Source organism: Girardinichthys multiradiatus, chromosome 24 (genome assembly GCF_021462225.1).
Source record: "Girardinichthys multiradiatus isolate DD_20200921_A chromosome 24, DD_fGirMul_XY1, whole genome shotgun sequence".
Classification (NCBI taxonomy): Eukaryota; Metazoa; Chordata; class Actinopteri; order Cyprinodontiformes; family Goodeidae; genus Girardinichthys; species Girardinichthys multiradiatus.
The window spans coordinates 16242468-16263544 of NC_061816.1; the positions used below are offsets into that span (position 1 = coordinate 16242468).

Here is a 21077-nt window from a genome sequence, read left to right on the forward strand (position 1 = left end):
AATATCATACGTTTTTGTAAAAGGATAGCTCATATTGATTTATTGAATTACATTTAAATCCCCAGAAATAGGGAACTTTAAGAATATAGTTCAATAAAAGTTTACATACTTAATTACAAAATACACCCCTCTAACTTAAGGTTCTGCACTGATTTAACTGGTTTTATTTCAGCATTGTCCTATTTAGCGTAAATATTGAAAAACAAATAAAGACTAAGAATAATTTCGTGCATTACTTTGTGTTGATCAATCCAACAAAAAATAATAAAATACACGGTAGCAACTATATTACAATAAATTATTTTCTGTATTTATCTACAGTGTTTGGTAAAGTGTGAACTAGGGCTAATTTATTATACACAATATATCAGATTTTTTTCACCTTAAGATGACGATAGTGTATTCGTTATTTTACGTTTTTGTGCGGGATGTTAACTCTCAGACGGTCCCTAAGTCTGTGATTGGGCCGGATGAACGCAGGTGGGAGGGGGGGAGTCCTACGCTGTGCCTGCCTGAAATCCAGTCTCCTCAGACCGCTCAGCACGCACAGACGTGTGTTCCCTGCTCTTCTGACTTTCGCTTTCTTCCTTCTAAGATCCCCGAGGTGGTTGTGGACGGATTTACTTCAAAGGTAAGCCTATTTGTGCCATCTAAAGCCGGCACAGGCATCGTTTTTGTTTCCGGCGGCTCAGAAAATAAGGCTGCTGCTACGGCTGGAGGAGGCGCAGTGTTTTAGCTGCGTGTGTGTGAGCTCGGGAGTGGGTGACTTGTCATTGCGGTGATGCCTGTTTTGTTGGTGGTCGACCGAGGCAGCACAGAATAGCAAGGCTGCTGTAGTTAGAACCACCAGTAGCTGAAATATTTGGAGTAAATGAGGAGAAAAAGGGCGGTAAAAGAACAAAGTAGCTAACGGTTATTTTGCCGTTTATGGAAGGAGGACGTAAGTCGCTGCGGCGAGCTCGGGGTCCCATTGTTATGAGACGACCGTCTTAGCTAGCTTACCATTAACCTACAACATCACCATTTAATTAATAGGACACTGACGGCACAAGGTGGGATAAACATGCTTGTTCCAGACACATGTCTTAAACCTTGGGTGTTGGGTCATAACTGAAGGCTCAGGCTGTTTCCGCTGATGTGCTTTTTCACACCAGCATTGAGCTTCATCGGTCTGTAATTCACAACAAGTGCTCGTAGGTTTTAAGCAGCTCCACCAACCTGGAGGCTGGCTAATTAACGGGTCGGAGTGGCTGTGACAGGCGACCTTCCTGTTCCCGAAACGCCGCATATACTTCCTTGTACGCTCGGAGAACTTTGAACAGACAGCAGCCGGTTTGTCTGGTTATTATAAAACCAGAGATGTGGTTTCAGCTACTTTTGTTTTGGTCCCTGAGTTTATGTTGCTTTTTAATATTCTGGCAGTTAACCCTACCAATTCATGCCTGATTTTTTCTTTTGAGGATTGTACAGTATTGTGATGATATTTTTATTGCGATGGTGATTGCAATTTGATATATTGTGCAGCTGTAGTTCCTAAGCATGAAACAATGTCACATTGAATGTGCCATTTATTTGAACATAAATCAATAAATTCATTCTGAATAGTTTTTTTTTTTTGTTTTTTTTAAAGAGGGAACAGATCTATTACCCATTTAGCAGTTTTGGTGAGCTGACGTTTTTCGTTCTTAGGACCTCGAGTGTGAGACTTATTTTAAATCTAACATGGTAGAAAAAAATGTGATGCATCAAAATCCGTGTTTCATGCAATTATTGACCTACCTCAGGATCTAATAATAGCATACACCTAAAATGCGTTGCTTGAAATTCTTATTTTTTCATTAAAATACGGAGTTATGTCGATATACTGGCCTTAAAGGGTTAAAACAACTAAATATAATTAATAATTGTCTAATTTGGGAACATAATTTATATTAGTGTTCTGAAGGCTGACAGGTTTTGTCCTTAGGGACACATTTTTTGGACTTCAAAAGACCATTTTGAAGGGCTGTATCATGATTGTTAATAATATGCAAAAATTCTTATCAAACACTAAAGTTGGTGCACTAGGGCTCCAGCTGACAGCTTAAATGCTCTCGACTTAATTGTTATTGTTAGAAACTTGAAATTCGACTTACAACTTCAAAATATGATAAAATGTGTAGTATGTACGTCACCAAATATTTGCTAATACCATCTGGATTCCTGTGCCTCTTGTGATGTCATCAACCCAGATCCAAGCATTTTTTTGAAATCCCATTAACCAGCCGTGGTCTATTTTTATATTTGCAGTTGCTAGAAAAACGTACATCACTAGACTGGGTCTTTTAAACAGACTGACGGCAATGATTGTAGGAAGTTCATCTACTTGATAATCATTTACTTCTGTTCATTTGTGTCCATTTGGAGAACAAGCAAGCCTAATTAGTAAAATAGCTTGTCAAATGTGCATTAACTAGGTCAGATTGAGTAATTGGGCTCATTGCAGAAGCACTTAGCTTACCAGTTCAGCCCAATAATTTTCTGTTCTGGCTATGTGTGGCCTCTTGTAATCAGGATATGACATCATAATTTGATTAGAGGACATTATCTTTTGCCATTATGATGAAGGATTGAAATTCAGTTTTATTTGTGACGAGAAGATATCTCCATGGTTTAATTTGATGTTCATCAGTGAGGCCCAGTCAAAGCGCCCATCTGCACTGCTTCTGATCCCCGACTGAATACACCATAGGCTAATACCAACCATCCAGAGGTGAGCCTCTGACTGACCCGGCTTTATAAAGAGCTCTTTCAGCTGCCTTTTTTTTTTTTTTTTTTGCCGAGCCTTTGGGATTATAAATCCTGGAGAAAAGGAGCTTTGCTTCGGTGGCATGCTTCACTGGCAAGGAATCGTTTGAGGGGTGTTGGTGTGAAAGGGGTGGGCTCTGGTTGAGAGCCAGCAGAGGCAGTGGAGGGTTTGAAGATGGAGGGGAACTGAGCTGTGGTGACGGATGCCATGCGGGAAAGTGAATGCTTCGGCTCCCTGTGATTAAAGGGCTCCTGTTCTCAATGAACAAGCGCCTGCATTCACACACAAGCAACACCTGCCTTTTCTTATTTGTGATATTAAAGCCAAACTGTTCTGTCCAAAGCAAATATTCCCAATATAAGGGATTTTATTTCCTGTGTTATTAAAACTCCAGATTCTGTAGAAAGTATACTCGGCGAGATAAAATCAGCGGAAAATCTGGGCCACATTTGCTGCACTCTCTCCAAGATCTGAGGGTGTTTTTCCATCATCCATTACATATTTCACTTTTCTAAACTCTAATGGGACTTTAACCGAAACTGTGCTTTGTTCAAGTGAGACAAAGGTTGACAAAGGATCTATCATTCAACTACAGAAACCCAGAATTAATAAAGGTATCGGAATAAAACTCAGTTTCTGCTGCAGTTAAAGCTGACACGTCTTGATCAGCACTCTGTCTGTATTTCTGCTCATAGACCGATCTCTTCTTCACTCCTGTTCCATAAATTCTCTTTGGCCTTAGCACTTTGAACCACTAGCTTGTATTATGATACCATTGTGTACTTTCCTTCCGTAAAGCAGGTCCAACAACTTCCTCGTTGCGCTGTCGCTACAAAACCAGTGCCCCTGCTCGTCTTTCTTGCTTCTAAATCTCATTTCCATGACGTCTTTCTGTTTCTTTATGAAACTGGGACATTGTTAACTGTAAAGATGGCTGCTTTGTTCTTAAGATAAAGTTTTAGTTAAGTTGCAGATATGTACCTATAAGCTCTTCCTGCTCCAAATTATTATTATTATTATTATTTTTCAAAGTTGCCTCTAATTAGACTGATCAGAAAGAACGCTGGCAGTGTCAGCCACAAGTTTCTGGTTAAACCTCTTTTTTTAACCTAATCCCATGTTTCTGTCACTAATATTTCTTGTATTTGAGAGTTTTCTGTATTTTTATTTATTTTATTGGTTCTTCTGTTGCATTTAAAGGATTTGTAGGATTTGAATCTATTACGAATAAAGAGCAGAGGACGGATTTGCTTGCTTTTAGGCAAAGAGTTTAGTATTGGGCACAAAATGCAGGGGTTTAGAGATTTAGCGTAGTCTGGAAAAAGCCTCTCTGGCTTTTTTTGTATGCGTGTATATTTGTACTGTTGCATAACAGTCCCCTGCCCCTAAACACTGCCCTTAATTTATAGAATGGCCACATCAGCTAAAAATAATTTGCTGTGATGTTTGGAGACAACTCGCTTTATTGTTACAACAAAGCTAATGTGTGGTGCTGACAGGAAAAAAAAGGGGGGGGCGTTGTGCCTAGCTTTAAAACCTAATCTGCAAGCCTTCCCCATGCCATTCACCCAGCTTGTTTTCAACATTCAGGTCCTGTTCTGGGTGGTCTCAGTACCGCATGTCCTGTCGCGGCAAGTTATATCTGTCAGTACGAGGCTACAGTCTCTGTACCTTTGCCGCGGTGACAATCAGGAGACATTTTAGTGCTTCAAACTGGTTTCCCTATTTAAATGTCAGCTTACTTACAAGATAATAGTGTGTTATATTTGCATAAGCCAGACAGACTAGCTTCATACACGTCAGTGCTGCAGCAGGGTGAAGCGGATCATAAGTTTAAATGAAAAACAGTCCAGTTCCACCCAGTTTACCTGCACTCAACATGACTGTAAGTATCATATTAACTTTAGGCCTTGAATGTTTTATTTGAACTGTTGTTTCTCCATGATAGGATACTTTCAGGGAAAATGAAAGGATTTTTCAAAACACGTAATACAATATCTTGTATTTGACAAATACTCATCAGGTTTGGTTTTGGATTAAATAAAGTAAGCCAACACGAAGCTTCTGGAACAGCCCTGACCTAAAGGAGAGAGAGGAAACGAACCATTTCAAATGATCTTGCTGTGGTCGTATATCCATCCAGAATTATCCCAGAATGCTTTGATTGCTATGAAAAGCCATATGGACCTTACTAAAGGACATTTAACTACATATGAGTGAGGGAATATGCATATGTTTTAGCTAGTTTATATACAATTTTGACCATCTGTGACTTTCTGAGAAAGTCTAAAATAAATTCAGGCCCAAACTAATATGCTTATGCTATGATATAAACTTTGGACTGCAACAGGAACTATTTATCTTTGTACAAACTCACCAAAAACTACAGTCTTTTACTACTTTTACATTTTTCCTCCTTTAGTGATCTAGAATAATGAAATGAAACCAGTTTTCCACTTTCATTCACCCGTCCCATTTGTTTTCCTAAAGATGGTGAGAAATAGTTTTTTATCACTCTTGTTTCAAAACTGCTGAGGCAATTCCTATTGTTTGGACTCATTCAGAGCATCTGTCTCACAGTGGTGTATTTGGAGTATCTTATTAACAGTTTCCCAAGGATGAGGAATCCTTAAGGATTATGCGTACATTTCAGAAACCCAAGCTTAACATCTGCATCCTTACAGACATGGTTGGGACTGAAAAAAGTGCAAATGACAGACTTGGGTGCAGGTAGTGCGTCCCTCCAACTATGCTGCAGCTGCTGATATCCGGTTACAAGCTGGATTCACAGCAGAAAGGTGGCGGAGCTGTAGCGTGGCCCGCTTTTCTGAAGGACCTAATGAATAATTAAGAAGCGGAGCTTATGTGAAGAAGTTCATTAAGATGCAGACTCTGACTAGTCTCCATGGCAGCACTGCTGCATCTCTTTTAGACCAACAACAACCAAGCTGGCAAGGTGGGTGAGGTAGGAGGTTTCCCAGAAGAAGGAATTCCACTGTGTTTTATGAGAAGGTACTCTACTGGGATGTCCCTTGGTTATTGCTGCAGCTGTAGCATTCAGCGTTAAGCCTACCAGCTTTTTGTGATGCTTACTTGGATTAGGTATCTCATATGATATCAATCTAAAAATAAGCCCATTATTAAGAAGTAATCTATTGTTTAAAACGCTGGTAGTTGTCACCCCCTCTTAGCTCTGTAGCCGCCTGGGCATTATATTCCTAGAATCTATTTCAGGGAAAATTGATGCTTTTTCTTTTGCCAATCAATAATAGATAAAGAACAATACGTCTGAAGCATATTTCCACGGTTTCTGTTCATGCAACCTGCTCTTAGTGAGGGTGGAATACTCTTTCATAACGCACTCCTCGGGCCTGCTTCACCTTTATGGAATATCCCCTGAGCTTCAAGTTATTTTCAGCTCCAATCACAGATGTGGAACAAATAAACGGAGACTTTACCTCGTTCAGCCATCTGGCCTGGACTTAACAGTTTAGTATGTAACAAACTAGGGTGAAGGTTACATGTTCTGGACTCCTATGGAGGGATGTTAAAGCCTAACATTATTATTGAGTGATTTGGGGATATTGTTCACTCGTAATCCCGGTGACATTTTCATTAAGCACTTACATCTGGGGGAAAAGCAGCCAGAGAGTAATGATTGCTGCAGGTTAGACTGCTACTCCTCATCATGGATCTGACTCTGGTTCTGCAAGTGTTGTGTCTAAAAGCTGTATAGTTGGAAAATACTCTTGTTACCATCTGACTCTGATTTGAGTTAAATAGTGTCATTTATATGTATTATCTTTTATATATTAAGCAAAATCTTTTCGTTACTGCAGCTTTGATTCATATCTTGATGTTTTCCATTTAAAATCACAGGTCCTTCAGTTATTCATGAGGGTGGAGCTCGTTTTATTTAATTTATGAAGTTTTCCCGCCATTCGAATTGATTAAAAAAGTGTTAAATGTACATTTAAAGCTCAGTCAAAGGATTCTGCTGTACAGGGGGTCTAGGTATTCATTAGTTGTAGCACAACCCATCATAATGTTTAACCCATAGGCTCTAAACCTAACCGATACAACTTGTCAATTCAAAGCTGAATTTAATAGTTTTCCTTTGACTGCAAGGCAGCGTGATCTCCCTTTCACTGCTTATATGAAGCAGATTCAGACATTTCTATACTTATTTTTATGATTTGGCTTTATTTGTGTCTTCAGAATTAATATAGATGCAGGGATCTTGTTCAACAGGAGAAGTCTGGAATTTAAATATTTTCCAGGTGTGGATACATATGGGAAAATAAAATAAAGGAAAATTACTTTTCATACTTATCCCATTGTCTTAAAAACTGCATTCATCCATCCATTCGTCTGATCATCTATGCATCTGACAGTCTGCGTTTATGGATTTTTAAAAAAAAATTTCTGTCCCCATTTGTCTTATTGTTCATCCATTTGTTTTTCCGTCTTTTTTGTCTGAGTTTTTCCATTTGTTTTTCCCCGTGTATGTGTCTATCCTCTTGTTTCTCCTTCCTTCCGTTTTTTAGTTATTATTTTTTTTAAATTTGTTGCCTGTTATGTTGTAGGTGTAATTTATTTCTGTTTTTCATGCTAATAATCATCTTGTTGGAGGCACCTGCCACATATTAGCATCCAAGACATAAAAGGTGGAAACAAAGAAGAGAGAGAGAGAAGTGAGGGAAGAGCAGCAAGGTTGCAACTGATATTGCAATATTTTCCAATCATATTGCAGTTGTATGAGTAACATTGTACAGTCTGAGAAATTGTTGAATTTTGACTTGTTCAAGAACCCTGTAGAAAATAAATGTATATTATTGGCACTGCTGTTGTCCTTTTGTCAGAGTTTGTGTGCCTAATATTGAATAACCGTAGCGTAGTTCCAGTTTACCATGTTCATCTTTCATCCTGTTTTTTTCAGTGCTTCTGTATAGTCTATACTTTAAACACAACGGTTAAGTTTGAATTTCACTTCTTTTGTCCCCAGCAGTAGAAAATTATTTTACAGCAGGCGGGAGACTACACTGAATCTGCCAAGCTTGAATCATCCAATTGTTTTAGTCTCTGCCAGGCCACCTCTTGAGTCTGCAGAGCTGTGTGTTCAGTTGCCTCAACCAACCACTAAAATAACTATTCAGGGTGTTGTTGCCTTATCTCAGGTTGCAAAGGATCATATATTCTTTAACCTTAGATGGCTTTCATTGCAGTTTCACTTGGCTTTTGTGATTGCTGGGATCCCCGCCAGATAAATTAAGATCGTCAATCAGAAAGGTAACTGAGACAGGAGTTACGTGCGTCCTCCTTTTCTCTAGAGATCACAGGGCATAGCCTGTGCTTGAGAAGCTTCTTGATGATAGTGGGAGGTTCTCTGTTAAGAAGGGAGAATGGATTTAGGCAATCTAGGAAGACGAGAGGGTCGGGCCTCACTGAGAATCTGTAGAGAATGATCAATCTTTTTTGCAGCCAAAGGTTCTTAGTATTGTAAGCACAACACTTCCGTAACAGTAAATTCAGCCGTACCCAGGTCTTTGCTGAACTGACTGAGCAGTTATGTTGCTAGATTTGAGCACTGCTGGAAGCTGCTTCCAGCTTTCTTTGACCTATTTATGAAGCTGATGGACGGGAGGTAAAATAGCTGTTTGTTCGTCTGCCTTTTTGTTACATGGAAGGTGCTGAGGGTTTTCTTGCGCTGAGGAGTTGCTGATGTAATTATCTTTGCTATGGTACAAACAGGAATAATGTCCCATTGAACCGATCCAAACCCAGAAATGATGATGGTATGGACAGGGGAGAGAATAGTGTGTCCGTGAGGGCGATTATTGCTCTGGCCCAGTTAGAGCCAAATTTATAGAGCATAAGAAAGACGCAGTTCAAAAGCCTGGCTGCAGTAATCCCTTCCACACACTTAGCAGCATTTTCAGCTACATCGACTGAATGCAGATGAGAGAACATCTAAGATCCTTCTCTTTGCCTTGGTTGCATGCGTGAACAGTTTTCTATTTAGTTATTGTTTGAAGCCTGTTGCCACAGGCCGTTATTTGGCTTTGCATTGACTGCCCACGGCTTGTCAGTTATGACTTGTTGAACTATTTAATAGCTTCAAATATGCTGCAGGGTGGCCTCATTTGGTATCACAAGCTCAAGTTTGATGATTAAATCACTTTTGTTTTATAGGCACAACAGTGTTCGAGCTATAGTAAAGGTTGCAGCATACATTTATACTACATGTGGTTTAATTCAACCACGAGGGTTTTCTCAGAGATATCTGAAAATGGAGGACGGAGCCTTGCAAGACTTCCAAACGTTTTAATATTTTTTTTATCTCACAAGCACAAACTTCATTGTATTATTGAGTACCAGTTAATGGGACAGACCAAGACAGAAGGAAAATCTTCACTTTTTTTTTAAACCAAAGACAATGTGAGAGAGGTTGCGTCCGTCCTTCCTCAGTCAGTATCGTGTTGAATCACATTTTACTGCATTTACAGCTGCAAGTCTTTTGGGGTACGTCTGTACCAGCCTGGCATATTTAAAGGCTGACATTTGTGCCCATTGTTGGGTTCAAAGTACACGCTGTTCAGTTACATTGGATTGAGAGTGTATTATTGTGATTTGACAGTACAAACAGGATTCATCTGACCAGATCACCTTCCTCCACATGTTTGCAGTACCACCTAAATGGCATGTAGCAACCCCAAGCAGGACTTCATATGGTGTTTTTTTTCCAACAATAGCTATCTTCTTATCAGTGTCCTGTAAAAGCCAGGTTTGGGGAGTGCTTGACGCATACTTGTACTATAGATTATCCTACACGAGTTGTGAAGCCTAGTTACCGTGGGCTTATTAACTGCTACTTTGGTTTTTAGGAGTATCAAAGAGAAGGAACCCTGAATGCCAATGTTTACCGCCACACTTGTCACTTTTTATTATAAATTCATATAATCACTGTTTTCAGCCTATGAAGAAATGCCAGTGGTGGTTCTTTTTTCTTTATTCTATGGAAATGAAACCAAAGAGCAGAGGAAGGGGGCCAAAAAGTAATCTCATTTAGACAATGGATCATTGCACGATAAACAATTGAAATTGTTTCCTGTTGTGGTATTGCTGACTCTTTAACATCCGTTAAACTGAAGAGAAGCTTCTGGTTTTCAGTTTTAGAGATGCATTAAAGCGCTCTACTTTTATCTGGGTGTAGTGATACTTTATTAAAGTGTGTTTTATTCTGGTGAGAGCCAAGACTTTCTTTACATGACAATCATGCATGCACACAAAAACTAAACTCCTGCTTGTTTCCTAAGGAGACTGTGACGAGAGAATATGGGAATTAAGATATCATAGCAAATAGCATGGCTTAAACACCATGAGGAGTTATTTCTGTACCATTGCAAGGCAATGACATAATTACAGCTTGTTCTGTCACTGAGGAAGAAGAATTTTAGATGATGAAACATTTTTTTGATGGGACTATAAATTATCTTCATGTCTTATTTCTGTACAGCTGCATCAATCATTAAGATCAGTGTAAGGATAAAATGAGGATGTTTTTTTTTTTTTATCTGTTCATTGTCAAAGCCCAGATTAGTTTGGAAGAACTGATATTATTTTTTAACATGCTACTTAAAGTCTGCAACATTTTATGAGACATATGTGAAGGCTTGTTCCTCATTCTCTGGCAGCTAAATAGGTGCTATAGAACAACCAATGAACAAATTTTAGTTTGGCCCAACAGAGAAGCAATGCCTAGTCTGGCCTGTCCCTGCTGGCTCATTTATCAGACTTTTCATTTCAATCATCTATAGTGCATCTTGCATCAGGTCAGGAGGGGGAACACTCTCATTATCTATGTTTATTAACCCAACAAGCGGACCTCTCATCTCTTGTTCCTGTCTTTTTGTTTTTTCTGCAGGAGGATGCAGGAAGCCAAATCAACCCCTCTGAGATGTTAGTGAGGGATGATGATGGGCCAGAGACGGAAATCCAGCAAGTTGTAGTGGTTTGTGAACCCCCCTGGACACCGCACTAGCAGCAGCTATACTGACAGAGCCATGCCACCACTGCTGTCCTGATCCTCCTCCCTGACCCCTGACTCTTTCTTTGGTCGCACAAGACTCTCAGCAGACTATTAGCATGGCCTCTCCCTTCATGTGGAAGCTGTCCTCACAAAAGCTCGGCTTCTTCCTGGTAAGCTTCGGCTTCATCTGGGGCATGATGCTGCTGCATTTCACCATCCAGCAAAGGACCAGCCATGAGAACAGCGCCGTGCTGCGGCAGCAGATCCTGGATCTGAGTAAGCGCTACATTAAAGCGCTGGCGGAGGAGAACCAAAGTGTTATGGATGGTCCCTATGTGGGAACCATGACAGCGTATGGTGAGTACTTGCCTTACTGGTTCACATAATCTAATTGACATGCTGTCAGACAAAGCAACTGATGTTCTTGTTGAACAGTGCCTTGCAATAGTATTTACATAATAGATCAACACAAAGTAATCCATCATTTTGGAGTTGATGGAAAACAATGCACGGTTTTTAAAAAATGTAAACTTTTTTTACAAGCAAAATTCAAAAAATTCTGACGTGCGTTTGTATTCAGCTCCATTGTACTGTAATACTTTTGAACAGAACTGAGTAGAACTCGTTAGTCACCTAAATAATAGATTCCATAAATGACCAATAACATACATACAGGTACATTTTAATAATGTAGAATATAACTGAAGAGATGATCTATTACAGTATTTCTGTTGAAAACGTAAATATATTACGCCTGAGCCGTCTCTCAGTAACATTTTAGAGAGTTTGGTCCAACCCACTGCATCCTCTGCTAATGAAAATCTGAAATTAGTGAGTTCATTACTTAACTATAAGCCACAATCATTAAAATTAACCAAAATAAGCACATCTCTGTAAAGGTGATTTGACATTTTGAATTAAATTACTTAAATTATCATTTCATTTATATTATAATTTATTGGGATGCATCTGTGGAAGTGTGTGGTTATAAAGTGACAAAATGTGAAAAGATGAGTACTTTTGCAAGGCACTGTGGGTGCTTTTTGGTGTGGCTGTGCACCTGACCTGTTAATACTTGTAAATGTTGAGTTGTAAATTACCGGTTCAGAGGTAGGAACATTGATGGAGAAACTGTTTTACCAAACTCTTTTCTTTTAATTAATTTAGCTTTTGTAGAGAAGAACTTTTCAAATGTCTCTAATGTACATATGTAGGTTGAATTGTTGTAATTTTTATATAGTGCAGTTGTTTTAACAGAAGAATAGATGATTATAAATTTTTTAAGAAACAAAATTAAATTAGTTTTTATTTCCTGTTGTAAGCAACACATTTTAAACAAAAATGTTAAAAACAAGTAGTTGCTAATACGACTTCAGAGTGACAGCCCAGTGACTGGTGGGAAAATGTTCATTTCCACCCCTCCTTTTCACCCCTTACAGTGACATTAATGGAAACTACTCTGATCATGTGACCTTCTCTGTGCCCAGATACCTTTCAGTGATGGTAAAGCGCAGGAGAAAGCAGCTGAAACACTGCATATCAAACTTTATGACGTTTAAATGGGGTACACGAAAAACTGGAACCACATTTAAAGATGTTAGAAGCCTAATTACCAACGAGTCCTATCAGAACAGAGAGTAATCATGCTAACATTAGCGCTTTAACAAACTGCTCTGCAGAAAAACATCAACAACATAGGAAGCAAAAGAAATAATGAAGTTGTTATAAAGAAATATGAATAATAAAGTTGAAGTGCACATTTTGACAACTTATAAGATAATTCTAACCTTTTTTAACCCCAGGATAACTCGTGTTGGAGCAGCCTATTGAGGATGTCCTGCTGATGCCTCTGTAGATCATTTAATTAAGTATTGGACTGAATTTGCTTTTTCTTAAGTTAATCAGATCAGTAATGTGGGCAACCGATCCTGATCTTGACATTCATACGAGACACAAGATTTTTCATTCAGCATGACGGAAATGTATGAACTGACTGGCCTAATTTCTTCATCGCCTCACGGCATGCATCTAAACTGCTAATATTTTTATGTTTAGCAGAGCATTAAATGAATCTTTTTTTTTAACTAGATTGACTGGTTTTACATGTCCACCTCCAGAGAAAAGAAAAGTAAACACCATGATCAAGATGCTCCAGCCTGGACAATGTAGTGCTGATACAACTGCACTGGAGTGTAATACTGTTTTAGAAAAGGTCTAGAAGACACATCAATAACGTATCACGCCATTAATAGACCTGTGTGACTTGATGAGCGTCTGAATTAGAAACCTGAGATTGGAATTGATTGTTCTCTAATTCCCAGAGAAACTCCATACAGTAAAGCTCACGGAGATTTAATCAGCTCCCAGAGAACCTGAAGGAGATGCTGGAGTATTGAGCGAAACAGGAGCTCCACGTGTTTATGGATTTCACTGGGATTTTTTTTCCAACAGTCTAAAATTGATTTTTGTTCGCTCAAATGTACATCTAAAATGTAACTTGATATTTGTATTTTTAACATTTGCCTTTTTGGTATTTTTAGTGGCTTTAAAGAATTTTAATAACTTTGTTTTAGGACTAAAACTTAGTGAAAAATATTGCGGGGGGACTTATCTAGAGATTTTGTTATGATCCTTTTCCATTTTTGGAGAATACTTTCTTTTCCTTGTCCTTTTTGTTTTTGTTTATTTCAGGTGATTGAGTTTCACATTGCATGCTGCCCACTGTCATATATCATATAAAAATCCATTTTAAAACCTTGATTAGGAAGCGAGGCAGCAGGATGCACTGTGCTTCCTGCATTCGCCTTGATCTGATTTGTAATGACTTCAAGAGGCCGGCTGGGGATCCTCTTTGTTACCCATGGAGGACCCGTAAAATCCATTTCAATTTAATTCTGTAAATCCCAAAAGCTCTTTCAGGGACCTCAGCAGCTTTATCTATATGTATAAATGTAATTTTGCAAAACAATTGGCTGATGCTTAAAAAAAGGCTAAAGTTTATTCAGATTAATCTTATTTCTACTGTAAACATGTATGAGTTTTCTTAAGGTTTATAGATTGGGAGTGAACAGCAGTCATCCCATCACTGCAATATCTGCAGTATTATTGATATCACGAGATAAGCAACCAGCATCAGTTTTTGATATTAAAATTGGTTTATTTTTATAGCAACAAATAAAACTTTACAAAAAAACTCATCCACTTTATATACTGAAATACAGGGTTTGGACAATGAAACTGAAACACCTGGTTTTAGACCACAATAATTTATTAGTATGATGTAGGGCCTCCTTTTGCAGCCAATACAGCATCAATTAATCTTGGGAATGACATATACAAGTCCTGCACAGTGGTCAGAGGGATTTTAAGCCATTCTTCTTGCAGGATAGTGGCCAGGTCACTACGTGATACTGGTGGAGGAAAACGTTTCCTGACTCGCTCCTCCAAAACACCCCAAAGTGGCTCAATAATATTTAGATCTGGTGACTGTGCAGGCCATGGGAGATGTTCAACTTCACTTTCATGTTCATCAAACCAATCTTTCACCAGTCTTGCTGTGTGTATTGATGCATTGTCATCCTGATACACGGCACCGCCTTCAGGATACAATGTTTGAACCATTGGATGCACATGGTCCTCAAGAATGGTTCGGTAGTCCTTGGCAGTGACGTGCCCATCTAGTACAAGTATTGGGCCAAGGGAATGCCATGATATGGCAGCCCAAAACATTACTGATCCACCCCCATGCTTCACTCTGGGCATGCAACAGTCTGGGTGGTAAGCTTCTTTGGGGCTTCTCCACACCGTAACTCTCCCGGATGTGGGGAAATCGGTAAAGGTGGACTCATCAGAGAACAATACATGTTTCACATTGTCCACAGCCCAATATTTGCGCTCCTTGCACCATTGAAACCGACGTTTGGCATTGGCATGAGTGACCAAAGGTTTGGCTATAGCAGCCCGGCCGTGTATATTGACCCTGTGGAGCTCCCGACGGACAGTTCTGGTGGAAACAGGAGAGTTGAGGTGCACATTTAATTCTGCCATGATTTGGGCAGCCGTGGTTTTATGTTTTTTGGATACAATCTGGGTTAGCACCCGAACATCCCTTTCAGACAGCTTCCTCTTGCGTCCACAGTTTAATCCTGTTGGATGTGGTTCATCCTTCTTGGTGGTATGCTGACATTACCCTGGATACCGTGGCTCTTGATACATCACAAAGACTTGCTGTCTTGGTCACAGATGAGTCAGCAAGACGTGCACCAACAATTTGTCCTCTTTTGAACTCTGGTATGTCACCCATAATGTTGTGTGTATTTCAATATTTTGAGCAAAACTGTGCTCTTACCCTGCTAATTGAACCTTCACACTCTGCTCTTACTGGTGCAATGTGCAATCAATGAAGACTGGTTACCAGGCTGGTCCAATTTAGCCATGAAACCTCCCACACTAAAATGACAGGTGTTTCAGTTTCATTGTCCAACCCCTGTATATATTCAGTCAAATCAAAGCAGTCACACAGATTCATACATTCCGATTTGATCGTGTTAAATTCAATTTATTATACAAATGTGTAAAAAGTTTCCTATCTAATTATATAGAGGGACCGGTTTTTGCAGCAATTCTTCCTTCAAAATGAGCATGTGGACAGTTGATTGCATCTTGTTGTCAACTTTGTAGCAATCTCTCATACTTAGCTTGCATATGCCAACAGTTGAAAGGAGATCTCTCCTCTAGCAGGAAGAAGCCTCCAGCAGAACCTGACTTGGTGTGAGCAGCCATCTGCTGCAACTGGCTGGCGGTTTGAGAAGTCAGAGCAGACATGCAAAACATCTACAAGTACCTCTCTGGGAGTACTTTGTATGTTAAAGAGAAGGTAAATAGTTAATCCCAGAAGTAGTCCCTTTAGTGTCTTCATATAGGAGAAAGACACAGATAAACTATGAGCTAGTAGTTAACCATTATCAATATATGTAATACGGGAGATATAGCTCTTTGTCCAGGGCGCCTCTCCGTCAGGGAGTGGCACAAATTCACTCAGACAAGTATTTTTATTCTTAGCCCTGTAAACAACTTTTTCTTTTGCTTATTTATTTGTTCACTCAGTGCCCCCAAATGTCCAAACAGCCAAATTCGGTGTTCTTGTGAGAAAGGTTTAGTGTAGGATCCTTCTGCTGACCATGTGAGTGGCAGTATGCAGCATCAGCAGGGAAGGAGCAACACGGTATTTTAATGGTGCATTCAAGCAGAAAAGACTAGAGTTGTTCAGGGACTTTCTCTGGAACCCCATTTAATGGACTTCACCTGCAGGTAGCGTATAATGAAACAATCCTGTGGTTTTGACTTGTGTTTGAGACTCCAATTCAAGTCGCACTTAAGTTACAAAAATAAAAGACTTTCTTCTCGACTTCGGCTTGTTTAAAAAAGTAAAGGAGTGAACACTATGAAGACAAAGAAAACGGGTATTAACTTAGACATTACAAAACAAAGATCACTTTGATTCATTAAGAAATTTCAACACTAACAGGTTTTAGTTTTTATTTTTCTTGGAGCATAATTGCCTATTTATATTTCTAACAATGTAAATATCACACTCTATATTTCAGTCATCAGAGACTTGAGACGTGACTCTGACTTGGTGAGAAACACTTGAGACTTTGAAATATGACTTGTGAACATCTCAGGCTTTTGAACCCATAACGTTTTGTTATTTTTTTGTTAAACAATGCAGGAATGTGGCAAGCTACTGGAAACCAAGCCTTGTTTTCACTCAGGCTAACACATATTGCTGGTCTTTTGACTGCAAGGTTATAATTCGTACCTGTGTCTGTCTGATCTTGGTTGTTTGGTGCTAAGATGGAGTGCTCACTGCTATATTTGGTTTTTTTAAATCAGAGCGATTGCATTGAAAAGCAGGGTCGAAATTAAAGCATTAGTACAGCAACCTAGATGCTTGTAGACACACTTAGTAATAGTATCTGATATCTTTTTAAGAACTGTAATTAACATAGTTCAAAAAAATGTCCTTCTAGCATTTTTTTCAGTGGTCAGTGTTGGAAATGTTACACCTGTAATCTGTCTTATACTGAGCTGCACAATACAGGTCCTTCTCAAAAAATTAGCATATTGTGATAAAGTTCATTATTTTCCATAATGTCATGATGAAAATTTAACATTCATATATTTTAGATTCATTGCACACTAACTGAAATATTTCAGGTCTTTTATTGTCTTAATATGGATGATTTTGGCATACAGCTCATGAAAACCCAAAATTCCTATCTCACAAAATTAGCATATTTCATCCGACCAATAAAAGAAAAGTGTTTTTAATACAAAAAACGTCGACCTTCAAATAATCATGTACAGTTATGCACTCAATACTTGGTCGGGAATCCTTTGACAGAAATGACTGCTTCAATGCGGCGTGGCATGGAGGCAATCATGCTGTGGCACTGCTGAGGTCTTATGGAGGCCCAGGATGCTTCAATAGCGGCCTTTAGCTCATCCAGAGTGTTGGGTCTTGAGTCTCTCAACGTTCTCTTCACAATATCCCACAGATTCTCTATGGGGTTCAGGTCAGGAGAGTTGGCAGGCCAATTGAGCACAGTGATACCATGGTCAGTAAACCATTTACCAGTGGTTTTGGCACTGTGAGCAGGTGCCAGGTCGTGCTGAAAAATGAAATCTTCATCTCCATAAAGCTTTTCAGCAGATGGAAGCATGAAGTGCTCCAAAATCTCCTGATAGCTAGCTGCATTGACCCTGCCCTTGATAAAACACAGTGGACCAACACCAGCAGCTGACACGGCACCCCAGACCATCACTGACTGTGGGTACTTGACACTGGACTTCTGGCATTTTGGCATTTCCTTCTCCCCAGTCTTCCTCCAGACTCTGGCACCTTGATTTCCGAATGACATGCAGAATTTGCTTTCATCCGAAAAAAGTACTTTGGACCACTGAGCAACAGTCCAGTGCTGCTTCTCTGTAGCCCAGGTCTGGTGAATGCGGCACCTGTAGCCCATTTCCTGCACACGCCTGTGCACGGTGGCTCTGGATGTTTCTACTCCAGACTCAGTCCACTGCTTCCGCAGGTCCCCCAAGGTCTGGAATTGGCCCTTCTCCACAATCTTCCTCAGGGTCCGGTCACCTCTTCTCGTTGTGCAGCGTTTTCTGCCACACTTTTTCCTTCCCACAGACTTCCCACTGAGGTGCCTTGATACAGCACTCTGGGAACAACCTATTCGTTCAGAAATTTCTTTCTGTGTCTTACCCTCTTGCTTGAGGGTGTCAATAGTGGCCTTCTGGACAGCAGTCAGGTCGGCAGTCTTACCCATGATTGGGGTTTTGAGTGATGAACCAGGCTGGGAGTTTTAAAGGCCTCAGGAATCTTTTGCAGGTGTTTAGAGTTAACTCGTTGATTCAGATGATTAGGTTCATAGCTCGTTTAGAGACCCTTTTAATGATATGCTAATTTTGTGAGATAGGAATTTTGGGTTTTCATGAGCTGTATGCCAAAATCATCCATATTAAGACAATAAAAGACCTGAAATATTTCAGTTAGTGTGCAATGAATCTAAAATATATGAATGTTACATTTTCATCATGACATTATGGAAAATGATGAACTTTATCACAATATGCTAATTTTTTGAGAAGGACCTGTATGTACAGTTGCCATCGTGATTACAAGATCAATTTGTGCAATATAAATGTGTGCAATATGCCAGCCGCAACGGACTTTTTAGATGAAATATTATGTTGACTGTAACATCTCTGTAGATTTCAACTCTGCTTGACAGTATTATAATTGGCCAACCGAATGGACTTTCACTGTTTATGTCCACAACTGATATAGATCTAGTTTTTTTAAGATGGTAAAGTTCAGGGAAGAGTGGTGTGGAAATGGTAAGGATGTAAAGAAAATGTTGCAATATCCTAATTATTATTGCAATGTTTAACAGTGATTGTGTGCTGGCTTAGTTGAGTTCTTCCCTTCTCTCAGACTCTGAAGCAAAAATGTTGCTTTTGTGTAATAGACGAGAGACAGTTATGTGAGGAAATAAAAGATAAAATATCATCAGTCTGGTTTGGTGATAATAATCGGAGCTCTTTGCAGATAAAACATAGTTTGTTCATTTTGTATTACTGGCTATTATTGTCTGTTTACCAGTTATAGCAACTCTGTGGGACTGAACATTTTTCTCTAAATGTCATCGCAATTGCTGCAGGTTAAAGTATCAAAGAAAATAGCTCAGTGAATAAGGCCAGAGAATGCCAGACTTTAATATTATGTCAATGCCATTCTCAGTATATGTCTTCTCTAGTTCATTACTGTTCAGAAATATCCTGTGCTTTACTATTAGCTGGTTCCCCTGCAGGATTAATGTAAAAAAGGCTTCTTGTGAAATAAATAACAATATAAGCGTGGTGATAATAAAAAAAGCTTCCTCTTATTGTTTAGATGTACCTCCAGAAATCTTATGAAATCTATACAAAACATTTTTGTTTTTCTTTTTTGCTTCCTAGACATTAAGAGAAATTATGTCCGGATGCGCAGACCGCATGATCATTTAGCTGAAAGAGAGCCAGCGGTACACCTGACCTAACTTGTTTGACAGTTGATGTCTTTTAAGGGAGAAATGAAGATGCCTGTTCTTACCTGCAGACTTGAAGAAGACTCTCGCGGTGCTGCTGGATAACATCATGCTGAGACTTGGCAAGCTCGAGTCAAAGGTGGAGAACATTTATAACGGTACTGGAGCTAATTTGACCAACGGCAGCGGCACGGCCACCCCCAGTGCCTCAAACCCAGAAAAAGTGAATGTTGCCGGTATGTACTGGATTTTTTATTCTCTTCCTTTTAATCAGTCAGCTGGAAGATCTTTGTATGTGCTGTGTTGAGCTAAACTGTGTTAGTATTGCACAGTTCTGTGCATTTGGACTGCTTGGACATGATTCAGAAAAGCCCCTGTGTGTGCTTGCAGAGACATGCTCAAACTTGCCTAAATCCTAAACATCTGTCTGCTGATATTTTAACTAATTTATTCGACACAAGCAGAGAAATACTTCATGTGATTGTTCCTGTTTAGTCATTAATCACCCCATCAAAAAGAAGCGTTGGAAACATATAGTTATTTATAGCAGTTCTTTTTTTTCCATTGATTGATTTTATTGCAGACTCATGGTCCATACTAAACAAAGGAACAATAATGAATAAAAGAAACAAATCATAACACAAGAATATAAAAAACATTATATAAAATAGGTAAAAATCAAAATTACTTAAAGGAAATCAATGTATGCACAGACATTTTAATAATTAATAGTAATGATTATTAGGCTGAATTATTACACCACTTACAATGCACAATAACTGCATTTAATTCTTTTTTTTTTCTATATACTGATATTTATTAATTCTCCCATGAAACAAATAGTGGAAACATAGAGGTTTTTGGGGTTAGTTTATATGTATCCAGTTCTTATCTCAACATTATTTATTTCCTCAAATAACAATTAACAAAACAATAATTATCTGTTACTACTACTACGGAACACACCATGTCCAAGGCAAAACATGGTGGAGGTTGCATTATGCTTTGGATTTTCTTCTGGAAGGACAGGGAAGCTGGTTGGAGTTAATGGGGAAAATGTGAATGCTTTAACAAGTAGTTGTCACTGGGGGACTGAATATGCAGCACATTTTTCAGGTTTTCCTTCGTCTTGCATCAATTCACTTCCAATTAAACACTAAAGTTTGTGTTTGAAATGTGACAAAACGTAAAAAAATGTTCATAGCATTGAGTAAACCTTTTGTAGGTCGAGGTTGTATACAAATAAACCTGCAGAAAGTAGTTTCCCAACAGTAGTTAAGGTAACTACTGCCTCTCCACAGTCCCCAGCACTCCGGACTGTCTTTTGAAGCACGTCTCCTGTGTTGGAGTGGGTGGCAGGCAGAGCTGTTGTCAGCCGTACTGGTGCTCCTCCCTGACTGGAACGCAATTACAGAGATAGAAATCTGGACAGTGAGCGTAACATGCCTGTCTTTCATGGCGGCTGCTATCAAGATGGAGCTGAACAGCGGCCCTGGGACTGAAGTGTTTCCACCCAGGATGCTTTAAACCTTCTTAGCTCAGGACACTGCCTTGTCATAGACTAAAGCCGGGGCTTTTCAGTACGCCAAGTGTATGTTTTTATTAAAAAAAAAAAAAATACCTGCCTACTTCGGAGAATAGGATGGATTAAGAACGAAGA

At 39.2% G+C, this 21077-nt stretch overlaps 1 protein-coding gene across 2 annotated transcripts in view; it reads left to right on the forward strand.

Moving 5' to 3' along the window:
- Window positions 1-496: 496 nt before the first annotated feature.
- Window positions 497-21077, forward strand: part of mgat5 (alpha-1,6-mannosylglycoprotein 6-beta-N-acetylglucosaminyltransferase) — an 83492-nt gene continuing 62911 nt past the window's right edge. The window contains exons 1-3 of one of the 2 annotated variants that reach the window (XM_047355411.1): window positions 497-631; window positions 10713-11174; window positions 19489-19653. In XM_047355411.1, coding sequence (XP_047211367.1) covers window positions 10934-11174; window positions 19489-19653 — 406 coding nt within the window. In that variant the 5' untranslated portion in view covers window positions 497-631; window positions 10713-10933. Of the gene's footprint in view, window positions 632-10599; window positions 10621-10712; window positions 11175-19488; window positions 19654-21077 lie in introns of those variants that run through there. The other variant, XM_047355412.1, reaches the window with a different exon arrangement.